This window comes from Rhinolophus sinicus, linkage group LG06 (assembly GCF_036562045.2).
Source record: "Rhinolophus sinicus isolate RSC01 linkage group LG06, ASM3656204v1, whole genome shotgun sequence".
Classification (NCBI taxonomy): Eukaryota; Metazoa; Chordata; class Mammalia; order Chiroptera; family Rhinolophidae; genus Rhinolophus; species Rhinolophus sinicus.
The window spans coordinates 132,134,832-132,149,486 of record NC_133756.1 but is presented as its reverse complement, the minus strand read 5'-3'; the positions used below and the strand labels follow the sequence as shown (position 1 = coordinate 132,149,486).

General features: G+C 44.1%; 1 protein-coding gene across 1 annotated transcript in view; it reads left to right on the top strand.

Annotated features, from left to right (window-relative positions):
- Positions 1-14,655, top strand: part of SERGEF (secretion regulating guanine nucleotide exchange factor) — a 194,146-nt gene that overhangs the window by 108,851 nt on the left and 70,640 nt on the right. The window contains 1 exon segment of the mRNA XM_074336098.1: positions 13,502-13,538. Coding sequence (XP_074192199.1) covers positions 13,502-13,538 — 37 coding nt within the window.

Sequence of the window (14,655 nt, the reverse complement as noted above, 5' to 3'; positions counted from 1 at the left end):
AAAATACTCATGTCCCTCCTCTATACATCATATGTTATAGCATAGCATTAAGTGTACTTGCTAGAATCACACATAGCTGGATTTAAATTCAGCCATGCCACCTACTAACTGTGATATTGGACAGGTTAACACCTCTGAACCTTGGTTTTCTTAACCTGTGCATGCGTACCTTATAGGATCGAGTCACGGGTTAAATGAACTAACGCATGCAAAACATTAAGCACCTTCCTTGTCATATTATAGACACCCAATATATGTTAGCCATTCTTATTATTTCAGTATTCTTACCCTTTCCTCATTTTGTTGTTCTTCTGGATGTGATCTGTTTTGTCAATGACCCTGATACAATGTATGTATGACTTGTGCAAGTGCCTTGAAAAGGTTCATAGCCCTTTATTCAGTAATTCTACTTTAGAAAATGTATCCTAAGTATATAATCAGAGATGTAGGCAAAGATTCTCCAAAAATGTTCATCACAATGCAGTTTATAATGGCAAAATATTGGAAGCCATGTAGGTACCCAACACTAAGGAAATAATGAAATCAGGGCATATTCCCATGATGCTATAAAGCGCATGCTAAAAATCTCATTTTCTATGAAAGTAATGATATGAGAAACATAGCATTATGTTAAGTGCAAAAGTCGTGATATAAAATGGAATATATAGCATGACCCATATATAGCATAAACTATGTTTCTGAAGTTACATGTATTTTCTTTACACACAGACAAATATTGATAGGGAAAAGATAAAGAAATACACCATGTGTTAAGAGTGGGTGGTGGGATTATAGGCGTTTTTTTTTTTTTAATTTTTCTTATTGTTTTGCAGTAACTACATATCACTTTTGTAATCTGAAAAAAAAAGATGAATACACTTTAATAATTTTGTGCGTGTTGCCCAGAACAGAACCTGGTCGTCTACAACTTTGCCTTGAACCAGAAAAGCTGCAGAGTCACATCCGTAGCTTAGGACGGTCCCTGTTATGGTCACTCAGCTGGGAGCTGGGCTGCAGGTGGCAGGAGTCTAGCAAGCTGTCCCTGGGGACAGGGCTGCAGCCCTCGTCAGACTGTGGCCTGTGGCGCTGTCCCTGGGAAGGAAGCCCGTCAGGCTGCGGCACGTGGCACACCGGTTGGTTGCAGCAGATACAGTCAGCATTCTTAGTGCTGTGGTCCTTGTCACACTGTACACGCTTGTGATAAATTGTGATCTCTTCTGTCACATCTGCATTCTCAACTTCTTAACCGCAGAAAAAGTAAAGCTTTAGGATCTGGCATCTAGATTTTGTTTTTGTTTGTTCTCATCAAAAAAGCGAAAGTGATCTTCAGTGCCAGGGGCTCCAGGGTGCCAGCGGGCCTCTGTCAGGGCCACATTCAGGGACTCCAGCCCCGTGCCTGGCGATGGCCCATCCAAGCTCTTTGCTGCAGCAAAAGCACAGACTCTCGGGCCTTGTGCACAAAGGGCTCAGACTCAGCCTGTCAGCTTGTTTTTGTTGTCACTGTTGTTGGACATAGAATTGAGGTCAGAGGGGGCTGTGCTGTCTCCCTCCACACACTAGGGGTCCGTTTCCTAACTGTTCCCACCCTGGGGCATCACCCAGAGGCTTTTTCTCAGGCCCTGTGGGATCTACCTGTCATGTCTTAGGAGGCCATTCTGTTCATGCGCTGATTCAAATTCCGAACATCTGAAGGACCATCTAGTCTCTGAGTTCAACCATTACTTACAGAGCTCAAAGCATTTATGAGACCCCGGTGAGGTGCTGCGGAAATTCAGAGATAAATCCAGTGTCAGCCATCTGCATTTCCTGAGTACTTACTCTGTGCCGGACTCTGAGCCTGGAACTGTGTGAGGTGCACAGATGGGTGACTTCAATTCAATGAACATCTCATCAGGACCTACTATGTGCAGGGCTCTATGCAAGGCACTGAGGAAAGAGATTAATGAGATACTGTCTTCATGCTTAATAAAGCTGTAATCTATATCATCTGGGAAGAGACAGACATGTGAATCACTTAATAGTAAGTGGAATCGGTCCAGAGGAGGGAGCAATTACTTGTGAAGTGGCCTGGCCACTTACTAGCTATGTGCTTTTAGTCAAGGCATTTAACCACTGTCTTCCACTGTTAATCTATCAAATGTAGATATAATGAGTTAACTCACGTAAAGTACCTACAATGGGGTTTAGTAGTTAATGAAAGGTTAGCAATTCTTTTCCTTCTCCTCTCTCCCTCCTTCCCAAGGATGAGTGGTGAAGATCACCTGAGGGGCCAGCACGAGCCAGGCATAAAGAGAGCAGTGGTGAGATGCTGTGTATGGGGTCTGATGAGGCTGGAATGCAAGTACCTGTGGATAAGTCTACTGAGGAAGTCAGCTAGAGAACCACACTAGGTATAGATTACGGAAAGTGTTTAATACCAGACAAAGGAATTTGGGCTTCGGCAACGGGGAGCAAAATAATCCACGCGTGCTTTAGGAAGAGCATTTTGGCAGAGCAGGGAGAGACTTGGGAGGAGAGGGACACCAGGGAAGCTGCTGCAGAGTTTCAGGCATGAGTTAAGGCCAGAACTAAGACTCGCCGTTTCTCCAACGCCCGCGGTGTGACGGAGCCTGAGGAAGAGATTTTGTTCTCCTTCTGTGAGCCTGTGGGTTTCTTGCTGAAGGAACATTGGTTTGAGGGACAATTCAGCCCATGTAGCCCGTACATTTTAATATTCTGAGATTCTGTTCAGCCTTCTGACCTCGAGGCTGAGCCACGTGTACACGCCTGCCCGCCTAGCTGCACTCCTTGCACTGCCTGTGAGTTGAGCACATACACAAGACTTTGTGTACGCGCTCACCAGGGGCTTGAACAGAGGCTTGAACAGAGCCGGGCAGCTGTCCAGCCTGCTGAAATCTGAAATAGCCTCTTTGCAGGGAGCCTTTATGAAGAGAGACCCAGTATTTAAAACCACAACAATGAAAATTACCTTGATATTGATCGCATATGAAGACATATTTTCCAGAGGTCTTATAAAAAGAGTTGGGATATCAAGAGAGCTGGAAGTAACACTTCCAGCTACTCCTTAGCAGCTACTCCTAAATATTAGGAGCTGGGGTAGGTTCTTTGGTATACTGGATCTCATTGAATCTTCACAATTCTGGGAGGCAAGTATCACTACACCTGTGTTACAATGAAAACAATGAAGGCCCAGAAAGTGCAGGCCTCATGCCCAAGGTCAGATAATTTCACAGATGTCAGTCTTTGGGCCAGACTCAATGAGTTTTTACGTGTATACCACGGTGTAATCACCCAAATTAGGCACCCCAGCAAGCCTCCCTCCCTCATGTCTCATCTCAGATGTACCCCTCCGAAGATAACCGCTACTCTACACTCTCACCATAGATTAGTTTTGCTTGTTTACATTTTTTAACTTTGTATTTTGAAATAATTTCAAACTTATGGACGAGTTGCAAGAATAATATAAAGAACTCTCCAAATCCTTCACCTGGCGCAACATGTATTAACATTTTGCCACATTTATGTGCATTTGTGTCCTCTCTTTTCTGAAAATTTAACGTGGATGGAATACTGTTATCTAATCCACAGAGCATCTTCATATTTCTCCAGTTGTCTTAATATCTTTTATGGCAATTTTTCACTTTGATCCAGGATCCCGTCCAGGACCATATATTGCATTTAGTTGTCATGTCTTTTTGCTTCCTTTGATCTGGAAGAGCTTTACTTTATATTTGATGACACTGATATTTTTTGAAGAGTACAGGCCAGTTATTTCGTAGTTGTTTTGTATAAGGGCTTGCAATTCGGTTTTATCTGATTTTTCCTTATGATTAAATTTCATTTCGGCACTTTTGGCAGGAATACTAAATAAGTGATGTGTCTTTATGCGTTGTCTAAAGAGGCACCTCACATCAGTTTATCCCATTATTAGTGATACTAACTTAAATCAGATGGGTGAGGTGGTGTTGCCTCCTGTCTCTGCTGTAAAGTTACCATTTCTCCTTGTAAATAAGAAGTAATCTGTGAAGAGATATTTGGAGGCTGTGTAAATATCGTGTTCCTTTTCAGACTTTTGCCCAGTATTTTAACATCCCTCAATGATTCTTGCCTGAATTATTACTATTGCAAAATTATTTTCTTGCCCAGCTATTCCTTTTATATTTATTATTTTTGACATTGAACTGTAAGGAAGAGTGTTCCCTGATCCTCTAGTTATTATTCAGTGTATACTCATGCATTTTTATTTTATTCATTGGATTATAATCTACTGTTATTCATTTTGATGCTCAAATTCGCCCTGATTTAGCCATTGGGAGACCCTTCAAGCTGGTTCCTGTATCCTTTGGACATGTCCCTCTCATTCTTTGATCACTTCCTTATTTCCTGGCACAAATAGACGTTTCAGGCCCAAAATTGTTCCTTCCCCATCCCAACCCAGAACCAGCCATTTCTCCAACGAGCTCTGATTCCTCTTAGTTGAATATCATGTAAATGTCAAGATCCATGCACCAAGTGAACTCATTGCTGCTGGGGTGTTATTTCTTCTGGGCAGTTTCATATTGGTTTAATTCAACCTGTGGTGTGTGTGTGTGTGTGTGTGTGTGTGTGTGTGTGTGTGTGTGTGTAAAACTGTGAGTTCATACTGACACCTCTAATTCTAATCCAATGTCCACAGGGTTCCTTTCTGCCATCCTTCATTCCATGTTTGTGTTTCCTTCATTTACAGTGAAAACTCTGACTCCCACCAACCTTAATACGTATATTTCCTCATTTGCACAATACACACTAAATTCTTTCAGAATTGATACATACATACATACATATGACAATGATTTTTAAAAATCCACTAAGTAGAATTAAAGATTTTCTTTTGACCCTTTTTGTTTTTAAACAAAAGTTTTTAGTCAAAGCACTAAAATGTTTAACAAAGTACTAAAATGTTTAACTAAATGTTTAACTAAAGTGTTTAACAATTACCAGGATTAGTTCTTTTTTCCCCTTCAGAACAGTTATTTCGTTAAAATAAGTTTTGCCTACTTTTGAGCTTCGTGTAAGTAGAATCATAAAATATTTACTTTTCTGTGTCTGGTTTCTTTTGTTTACCATTATTCTTGAAGATTTATCCATGTTGTGAACAGCTATAGTTTTTTCCCCCATTGTTATAAAGTATTTTGAATATACTACCCTTTATCCATTCTACTGATGATGAATATTTGGGTAATTTTATGTTCTTTATTATAAATAAAGCTGCTAGGAATATTCTTGTACATGTCTTTTGATCGAAGTAAGTAATCCTTTATTTTGAGTACTTAGGTCTCCTGATATATATATATGTATATACATATGTATGTATATGTGTGTATATATACATATATATATATATATGACTTTAGTAGATACTGTTTTTCAAAGCAGTTGTTGAATTTACATTCCTGCCAGCAATGTAAGAGAGTTCCATTATTCTACATCCTCAGCAGCACTTGTATTGGCAGTCTTTTTTAATTTCAACCTTTCTTGGCTATTAGGGCAAGGGTTATTTTTTATTTGTTTTTTTTTATTTTTGAGAAGCATGCTATAGGATGTTTGGCTGGCCTGAGTCTGTTAATTGCCTGTCTTTGAATTTGGTTGTTCAGCTTACCTGGTTCCATCCTGTTCTCAAGGGTAAAAGGAACTTGATGTGTTTTTACTGAAATCCAGATGCGTTGTTGTGTTAGGTGCTTTTAGTCTATAAGGCTCAGAGATACTCCCAGGTTACTTTAGTATTGTAAGGATGAGCATGAGAAGGAAAACAGGTGAAGCAAATGCCTCCTACAAAAACATCTGGAAGGTCATGTAGAAAACAAGGCAGCTAAAACCCTAGACCTTCTTATGCCCTCAGCAGTAGGTCTAGAACTCTCACGTTCTCATGCCTTAGCTACTCTTCTTTACTTTGTTCCTGCTGCTTCTGACTCTTCTGTCTGTAGCTCCTCCTTATGTTACCCTTTCTTGTGTCTATTTCTTTCCACTGCCCCAGCTACCAACTAGACTAGAGGACTCACTCCCTACAACCCTTTTCAGGCAGAATTTTCACCTTAAGTCACTTCACAGGCTGTGGCCAATCTATGCATTAACCCACCTTGGGACAGGCGTTCATTCAGAGTCCGGTTAGGTGTGGCCACAGGAAGGCGGAGCACATAGTATCAACATGGCCCCTTAGGAGAAAGGAATACCCTTAGAAGGGCACTCTGGGAAAGGCAAGCATTCATAGTTTAATTGTGTGTATTGTATTCTAGTTATTGTGTGTATGCTAATTCAGTAGACATTTCTCAAGCCCTCTAAGGAGAGGAACGGTTGAAAAGAAAAGGAACTGTTCACAGTGAACCTATGCCAGTTCCCAATGCTTATAGCTTCCTTTTATATGTTCTGGAAACTTATCTGTACTGGTAGAACAGGGCCAAGCTCAGAATGAATTTTATTCTGTAGATGTGAGGGGGCGGTGGGGGGTGGCGGAAGGGTTTTAGTGTATGAGATATGCCAGGTTGTTGTTACCCCATTTTAAAGACGCAGGAACTGAAGGCCAGAGAGGCAAAGCGATTTGCCCAAGGTTCTGTGACCAGGAAGTGGCAGAGCCAGGACTCAAGTCTAGGTCTCCTGGTTCCATAAGAAAAGCTTTTAACTACCTCACACTGACTGGGGAAAACATGTCTACCCCGATACCCAAATTATTAACAGTACAAAGGAGATTTGACAAAAGCAAACTATAGCCAAGGCAGGTGGTAGGACTTGAAAGAAGACACATCTCCTTGGGGCTGAGAGAATCTGGGACGCTCCCTCAAGGCAGTGGGGTTTTGAACTGGGTTTTGTAGGGTTGGTCGGGTTTATAATGGTATAGAGAAGGGAAAATGGTGCCAGTAAAGGTACAAAAGTGGGGAAACATTTTCCAGGTACAGAGAACCCAGTGTTTCTGGGTTAACAGGTTTACGTAGAAAAGGAGTGGGAGTGTGGTAGGAAGTTAAGAAGCTTTGAGAGTATGACAACTTAAATTTTTTTTTTAAAATTTTAAATGATGTCGTGACATGACAGAGAGAAGAGAACTTGAAGTCACTTAAGTGTCTTTTAAAAGAATCCAGGCTGGAGTGAAAAGGACTGAACTAAGATGGTAGCAGCTGGAAATCAAGACAGATTTGAGAGTCTTCGAGAAGGCAGAATTAACAGGATGGAGACAGTCAGAGGGAGATAAAGAGTCAGAGATCTGTTACTTGAGAATCTGAGCCTTACTGACTGGGGCAGTCTGGGACTAGTACCAGAAGAGGCAGGCAGTATGTGTAGTGGTGCAGCTCATAGGCTTTGGATCAAGGCCAACTGGGTATATAGACCAGTGTGACCTGGCATTAGTGTGTTCGCTGACCAGTGTGTTTGCTGACACAGATTCTCACTTCTCAGAGCAGCTGAGCATGTGAGGTTATATGCAGCTAAAGTGAAATTCTGTAATGTCATATGCCTGCTGTCTAGGCCCTTACCACATTTTAGCTCTCTTCTGCCCCACCCCAACCTCTCCACTTGAGGAGGTAGTAGAACCTGACTGAAGCTTCATTTTCTTAGGTATATAATGTGCTTTGGAAAAAAAGGAATTTGCTTTATAGGGAGAATGGGTTCTTCACCTAGGACTTTGAGGTGGAGGATAGATGGAGCCGCTGGGCCTGGAGGTCTCATTTTTTTTTTACCTCCTTTGACATCTAGGCTTCAGTCAAAAATTGAAGCCCTCACACTCGGGGTTAAAGATGTCTTTCTAAGGGTAGGTGCTTCCAGAAGCAAGCAGCTGAGCTGCCTCTCTGCTGTCACAATGGGTTCCATTTGGGGCAATTTCTGAGCCGAGGGGTAAAACTCCATTGGTTAACAGGACTGCAGTTTGTCTGTGAAACATGCCCAGCCTTCCAGCCCTGCTTTTCTAACAGGTTTGGAAATTCTGGTTGTCGCCCCAGAGTTCTACACACATGGCAACAGGGTTTGGGCAGTTCTAGCAAAGGCTGCACGGAGATACCCATCCCCCTCCCTGTAAACCCCAGTGGAAGCTGCCTTTCTGGAGCTGTTCCCAGCACGCTTCTCCTTCTAGGCGGCCAGCCCTTCCCTGCCAAGCACTTTCGGTGGTGCGGGGAGCCCAGGCTTTGAATCCCTCCTCAGAGTCCCCAGGAATGGCTGCCCAACCCCCGGTGTCACGTGCCTCCTCACAGGCACCTCGTTGCCATAGCATCCGCAGGCCACTGGGCCCACTGACAGGGGCAGGAACCAATCACACGTGTCCCAAGGTGGTCCCTAGGTGGTCGGTCCCTGTCTCTGCTTTCTCTCCTTGGCATCTCAATGCTTCTTCCCCCGAAGCCTGTGCGTTCCCGCCCCACTCTGTTTTCCGTGCCTTGACTTTCCTTTGCTCAGTGTTGTAAAATCTGGTGGAGTTCCCTGTCAGGTGATAGCTTCCGTGGGGAAGGCAGAGGACAAAGCTTTGTTGTCCTTTTACAGCCTTTTCCCTCAAGAAAAAGCTCTGGAGCAGCTTCTGGATCAGTCCGGAGGTGGACCCCTCTGGCCCCAGGAAGATGTGGTTTGGGCCTTGTAAGTCTAGGATTCTCCCAGCTTAAGATCCCTTTACAATTGGCACAGGGTTGCCAAAAGTTCAGGAACTGGGTGGGTGATTTATTTCCATCCTATATGCAAACAAGAAGGCTTAAAACAGTTGGGAGGATAGAAAGGTTGAATCTGAATGGTCCCAGAATCCTGCTCCTGCACTAGCTGTAAAACACTGGGCGAGCTCCCTTACCTCTCTGAACCCCAGTCGCCTCATTTGTAAAGCAGCCGCGACAAATCTCAGCCTAGACCATCTCTTAGGTTTGGTCTAGGTTTAAATGAGATACAGCGGGCAAAGCAGTTAGCCACGTGCCTGGCCATGAGCACTCCAAAGGGCCAGTCAGCTATTTTTAGAAAGGGTATAAGTGTACTGCTGAGAGCTAAAGTGCTTACATTCAACACTTGGCAGATATTTTCATGTTAGTCTACTTTTTGCTTATTCATGTAGTTATTCATTCATTTAGCTCATTAATGCATTCAGCATAGATCCACTGGGCATCTACTACCAGTCAGTTCTTGCCCCAGCTCATCCCCATGCAGCTGCATTTAGCGGGATCCAGCCGCCAGGAGATCCCTGAGCAACTCCCTTCGTAAGAACTGACGGAGGCTAGCCTGGCAGGAGGGTTGCTGGGAGATCTTGTCCCGGTGGCAGTTGGGGGTTTGGAAACTGTCTTTTGCCTCTCTGTCTCCTCAGGCTGAAATGCCTGAACAGAAAACCTCCCTCTAAGTACTTGAGCAGCACCACGTCAAGGACAGTTGTCCACAGCCACCTTTGTTCCACACCCGTCACCCTTGGAGAGGTGCCCCCTTTCTCTTGAAGGTCCCAACCAGCAAGCTGGACCCTACTTTCTCTATTGTGGGACTCGGTCTCCTAGCACTGACCTCTGTTGCTGGTTTACTGTGCTTTGCTGTGCTCGAGTTTCTGAACAATCCCGCTGTGCTTTTGGTGCCTCCGCCATCTCGACACTGTTCTTGTAGTGCCATCCCCTGCCTGCCCTCACTGCGTCTCAGTGCCTGTCTCCAGTTGGGCTGCAGTGGCCATACCACTGCTCACACTTGTTTGGGAACCATCTAACTTCCCTGGGCCCCTGATCTTTGTATTCCCCGCCCGCCTTCATGCCCTGCCCTTGGGCTATGTGGCAGAGACACTGTTGGGCAGGCATCCTGCTGGATGTGTGAGAGACAGACACGCGCAGTGCATGACTAGCCCTCTCGTGTGTGATAACGGCCATGATGCACAGTGTTGTGGGAGTATCCAGGGGTGGGCAGCTGGCTCTGCCTTGAGAAGTCAGGGCTGGCGTCACCAGGAGGTGATATCTGAGCTATCTTGAAGGATTTAGCCAGGTAGACAGTGGGAGAAAGGGAATTCCAGTCAAGGAGAATAGTATGTAGAAAAGCCTGAAATTGCATGATGTTCTCAGATAAAACGTAATATGGTGTGAGTGGAACCAAGAGGATATGTTATTGGGGGTGGGGGTTCATGAGTAGCAGGGGAAAGAAATGAAGCCAGAGAGGTAAATGGGCGCCTTCTTCTGAGGGCCTTGTAAGCTATACTGTGTAGTTTAGCCTTTGCCCTCCCAATGCTGGGAGCCTGTGGAGGGTTCTGTACAGGGACGTGACACGGTCAGATTTATATGTAAGAAAGGTGAGGCACATGGCTCTGAGGAGATGGAGTGTCTCATTTGTCCTCTAGCATTCTGTGAGGCAGAAGGAACAGACATGGTTGTGTACTTTGTACACCTGGGAACACTGAGACCCGAGAGGCCTAGCCAGAGGTCTCAGAGCCAGAAAGCAGAGGACCGAGTTTCCCACCTGGCTTCCTGGCATGGAATCTCTTCCTCTTAGGCACACTGCCACTGTTCCCAGAGTCTTCTAGAAAGCTGCCTGCAGCTGGGCAGTGGGCAGATGCTGACAGGAGCCAATGGTCATTGACACCATCTTCCTGAAGGAGTATAGCACTGGGATTTTGTGGCCTGCGGTGGGCAGTCTCCTGGCCTCTGTGCCAGTGCACAGACAGCAAGGAGCAGCAGGGAGCTTTGAGCTTCAAGCTCTACGAAGCCTTGACAAAATCCATTCATCACTGTCTCGCTCATTAATTCAGAGCCGTATCTGCTGCCTGATGCTGGCATTTGTCAGTGGCTTGTTTCCGGAAGCCCCTGGTCCTCAAGGTTGGTCAGCTCTGCAGTCCACAGCCCCAGGGTGAGTCCTGGCAGTCAGGATTCTGTCTGCATTTTGTAAAATGAAATAGCTTCCTTTTTTAAAAAAACAAAGGTAACATGATCTAACAGTGTAGAACCGGAGCTTAAAGATCAGGCAGACCTGGGTTTTAGTTCTGCTACTGCCACTTGGCTAGCTATAAAAGTTATTTAATATGTATGAGCTCAGTTTCTTATGTCTAAAATGAGCCAAGTCAAACCTACCTGAAAAGATTATTGTGATGAGTAAGATGAGAGAATGTTTATAAAGAGCCTTGGCATGATGCCTGGCACGTGTGAGTCTTCAGTATGTGGTGGCTTTAATTTCTGCTCTTATCACTGCCACCATCTCCACTACTGCTACCACCACTGTTAAAGAATACTTGAAAAATAGAGAATCGAAGAAAAAAATATCTTATAATCCTACCACTACGATGCGGCAGCCCTCATAATTTAGTTATGTTTCCTTCAAATCTTTTTCTCCCACTACTTCAGAACATAACAGATTTTATAACAGGTAGTTATTTATTTCCTCTGTGGTGGGAACAGCATTATATTTATTTTTCTCATTCTTAATAGATATATTTTCTGAGTATAAGAAAGGGGAATAAAATCCAGAGAGCATAGAAAAAGCAAAAGGAAAAACCACACTTGTAATGCCTACCCCATCCCTAGCCTAGGCAATCACTGTTAACATTTGGATGTGTCCCCTTCTGTCTTTTACCCAATGTTTTATTATAGAGTTGATATCATCTGACATACATAGTTTTTAGGCGATTTTTCAGTTCACAGGATATCATGAGTATTTTCCTGTATTGTAAGCATCATTTCCTAAGTCTGGGTAATAGTGCATCAGAGAGCTCTGTCATAATTTACATAAGCATTACATTACCCTAATGTTCAACATCTAAGTTTTTTCCAGTTTTTCAATTGAAACAGCTTTCTATGACAGAACCTAGGGAGCCAACCTTGGTATAACCAAGAAGCATAATGAATTTGTGCTGGTATATGGCCCTGGGTGAGGCTTGGTGGGGCTTCCCAGATAAATTAGCTGCAGAGCCTGTCTCAGATCAGAGACTAGGCAACCTGGAAATGTTTACTGGGGTAAAACATACAGGTGCTTCTTTGCCAGACACTGTCAGGGAGTCCACCTGCGTGTGGGTAGCCCTCTTTGCCGTAGAGGCCGGGATCTGGGAAGCACAGCTTTTATAAGGAAAAAAGCCTCAGAAGCCTTGTTGCCCCTTCTCACCTACCAGTGTGTGATTTGGCTTCCAGTGCTCAAATGTTTGAGCCTGTTACTGTCAGGGGCCTGTGCTGATTTCCTCCGAATATCACTTCCAAGTAGCCTTCGCTGGGAAAGACTGAGAAGCTATAGCATCAGGGAAGGAACTTGTGTGGGATTCATAGGGGCTCTGGTCTTAGTTTTGACACACACTTGCTCTGGCATCCAAGGCAAGTTCTTTCCTCTTCCCAAGCCTCAGCTTTCTCTTAATAATGTGGAAAGATTGGAGGAGATCTCCAGGGCCCTTCCAGCATTGACATTCCATAAGTACCTGAAGCCTCCCTCTTGCCAGGAACTAAAGTGAGCATCTTGATAAAGGTCACAGGATGCTTCCCCAGAGTCTGGATTTCCTTTTAATTAGTACCCGGAGAACCGTTTCTGCTTTTACATTCTCAGTCACTTCCTCCTGGTAGCAGTTTGGACGTGTGGGGACTGAAAGGCAAGAAGTGCCTCTCGCTGGGTGGAAATGCTGGACTCAGAGCCCCAGATTATTGTCTTTTGTGTATTAGGTATTTGTTCTTTCATGTACTTTGATCTTTCATCCATTCTCTAACTCAGCAGCTGTTCCCCAAGTCCCCCGACTTGTACAATCCATCTGTGCAATACGGAGGTGAATGAGACTCAGCCCTGTTCTCCAAACACTTGCAGTCTAGTGAGGAGACAGGAAAATAGTGTAAAAGATCACAAGATAATTGCTACAATGGGGGTATATGTAAGTTGTGCCATGAAAGGAGTGCTTGAGGCTGCCTAGAAGCAACTGCAAAGGTGACCTGGTGGTGCTTTGAGATTTTAAAGGATGAGGGGAAGTTTTCTAGGTAGGCGGTCGAGAGGGCATTCCAAGCAGGGGAACAGCACGTGCAAAGAAAGGCCCAGATGTGTGAGAGAGCCTGTCCTGTTCACAGAACTACAGATGTTTGTGTGACTGAAAGGTGAAAGGGAGAGTGAGCAGATGAGGAAAGTGAAGCAATTGTCCTCAGCCATGTTTCCACCAAATTCTTTCCTCATTTTATTAGTCTGGGTGAAAATGATGGTCTTTTGAGTTCAGTTTTCAAAAACTCATTTGTATTGCCTTGTATTTCCATTTTTATAGTAACACATGCTCATTAGAGAAAATTTGAAAAATATGAAAAAGTAGAAGGAAGAAAGGATTTAAAAAATCACTCATGGTCTCACTGCTTAAAGACAAATAGTTTAATATCTTGGTGTATTTCCATTCCTTTTTTTTTTTTAAAATCACTTTTTATGTAGTTGTGAGTGTGTTGTAATTATAGTCTTAACTTTTGTGTATGGTGCCCCTTTCTGCTTCCTAGAATTTGCCCAAAATGGATGTTGGTATTATTAAAAAATAACTGTGATTCATAAAGTATCTAGGCTGAAATATCTATACATTTTATTTCTCTACTATAACTTATTTTCTTTCTTGTTACAGGTCTCTTGTGGCTCAGAGCATAATCTGGCAGTGACTGGTAAGTAGTATACTGGTAACTATTTGTTCTGAAACTCCTGTGGCAGAAATGGAGAAGGCTCTCGGTGGGCCAAAGCCAGGGAGCATGTATGTGTGTGTGTGGGGGGGACTCTGGGAGATGGAAGTCTTTGGTTGACCAAGGCTGGACTATTATAGAAGCTCCTTTTCTAAAAATTTCAGTCCACATCATTGAGCATCTTTTTAAGTTGCCTGAGCCGGTCTCCCTGCCTCAGGAAGTGGCATTTGAAGATAAGAAAGATCTTATTAGGCTGAGGGCAGCATGTGTGGAAAGTCAGACATAAAAAGGGGAAGAGGACTGGGGCTACTGCTGTTTCTGTGAATAAATCCCTTGCACGAAAGCTCTTTCCTCCTTGTTGGCTCTTTCTTTGGAAATACGGGGCTCTGTTCGCTCACTGCTTTGTGTTTGCTGGTGCTCAGGAACTCCCAGTGGAAGCCAAACCTCTGGTTAATCGAGGCTTTCTCTGAGTTGACTGGATAACCAAGGTTCACTGCTTTCATAATCAGGCCTATGAGTAATTCCTTCGAGAAGACTTCTCATTACTTCCGCGTGTAGATTCTGTCTCCGTCTCACAGGACGTTAGAGAGACAACAATGTAGGGCCCGACGGCCTACGTTCAATACAGGTTTCCGATAACTAACTGTGTGAACGTGGACAAGCAAGGTACTTAACCCTTCAGGGCCTCACTTTCTTCATCTTTAAAATGGGGGGATGAGAGGGGCAATAGTGCCTACCTCGGAGGGCGGTTGAGAGGGGTAAGTGAGTTAATCCAGGTAAAGCATGTGGAGCAGTACTTAGCTCCTAGTAAGGGTTTTAGAAGTGCTGGTTGTTACTACCTGGTATCACTTTTTTCAAATAATTGCCCTCCTGTGGGCTTTAGTTCCCCCACCTGTAAAATGGAGGGGTTAAAACAGGAAACCAAGGTTCCCTCCAGCTCTGATATTTTAGGACTCTATTACAACCCCCTCACTGTCTGCCTGTGCTGGCAGTTTCTGTTCTCTGTCTACTTTTTCTCCCAGTCTCTGGCTCTAGGCTTCTGAAGGGCACAGCCCCTGCATTTTCCTTTTGCTTCCTGCCCACTTGCGGCACCCAGAGCAGT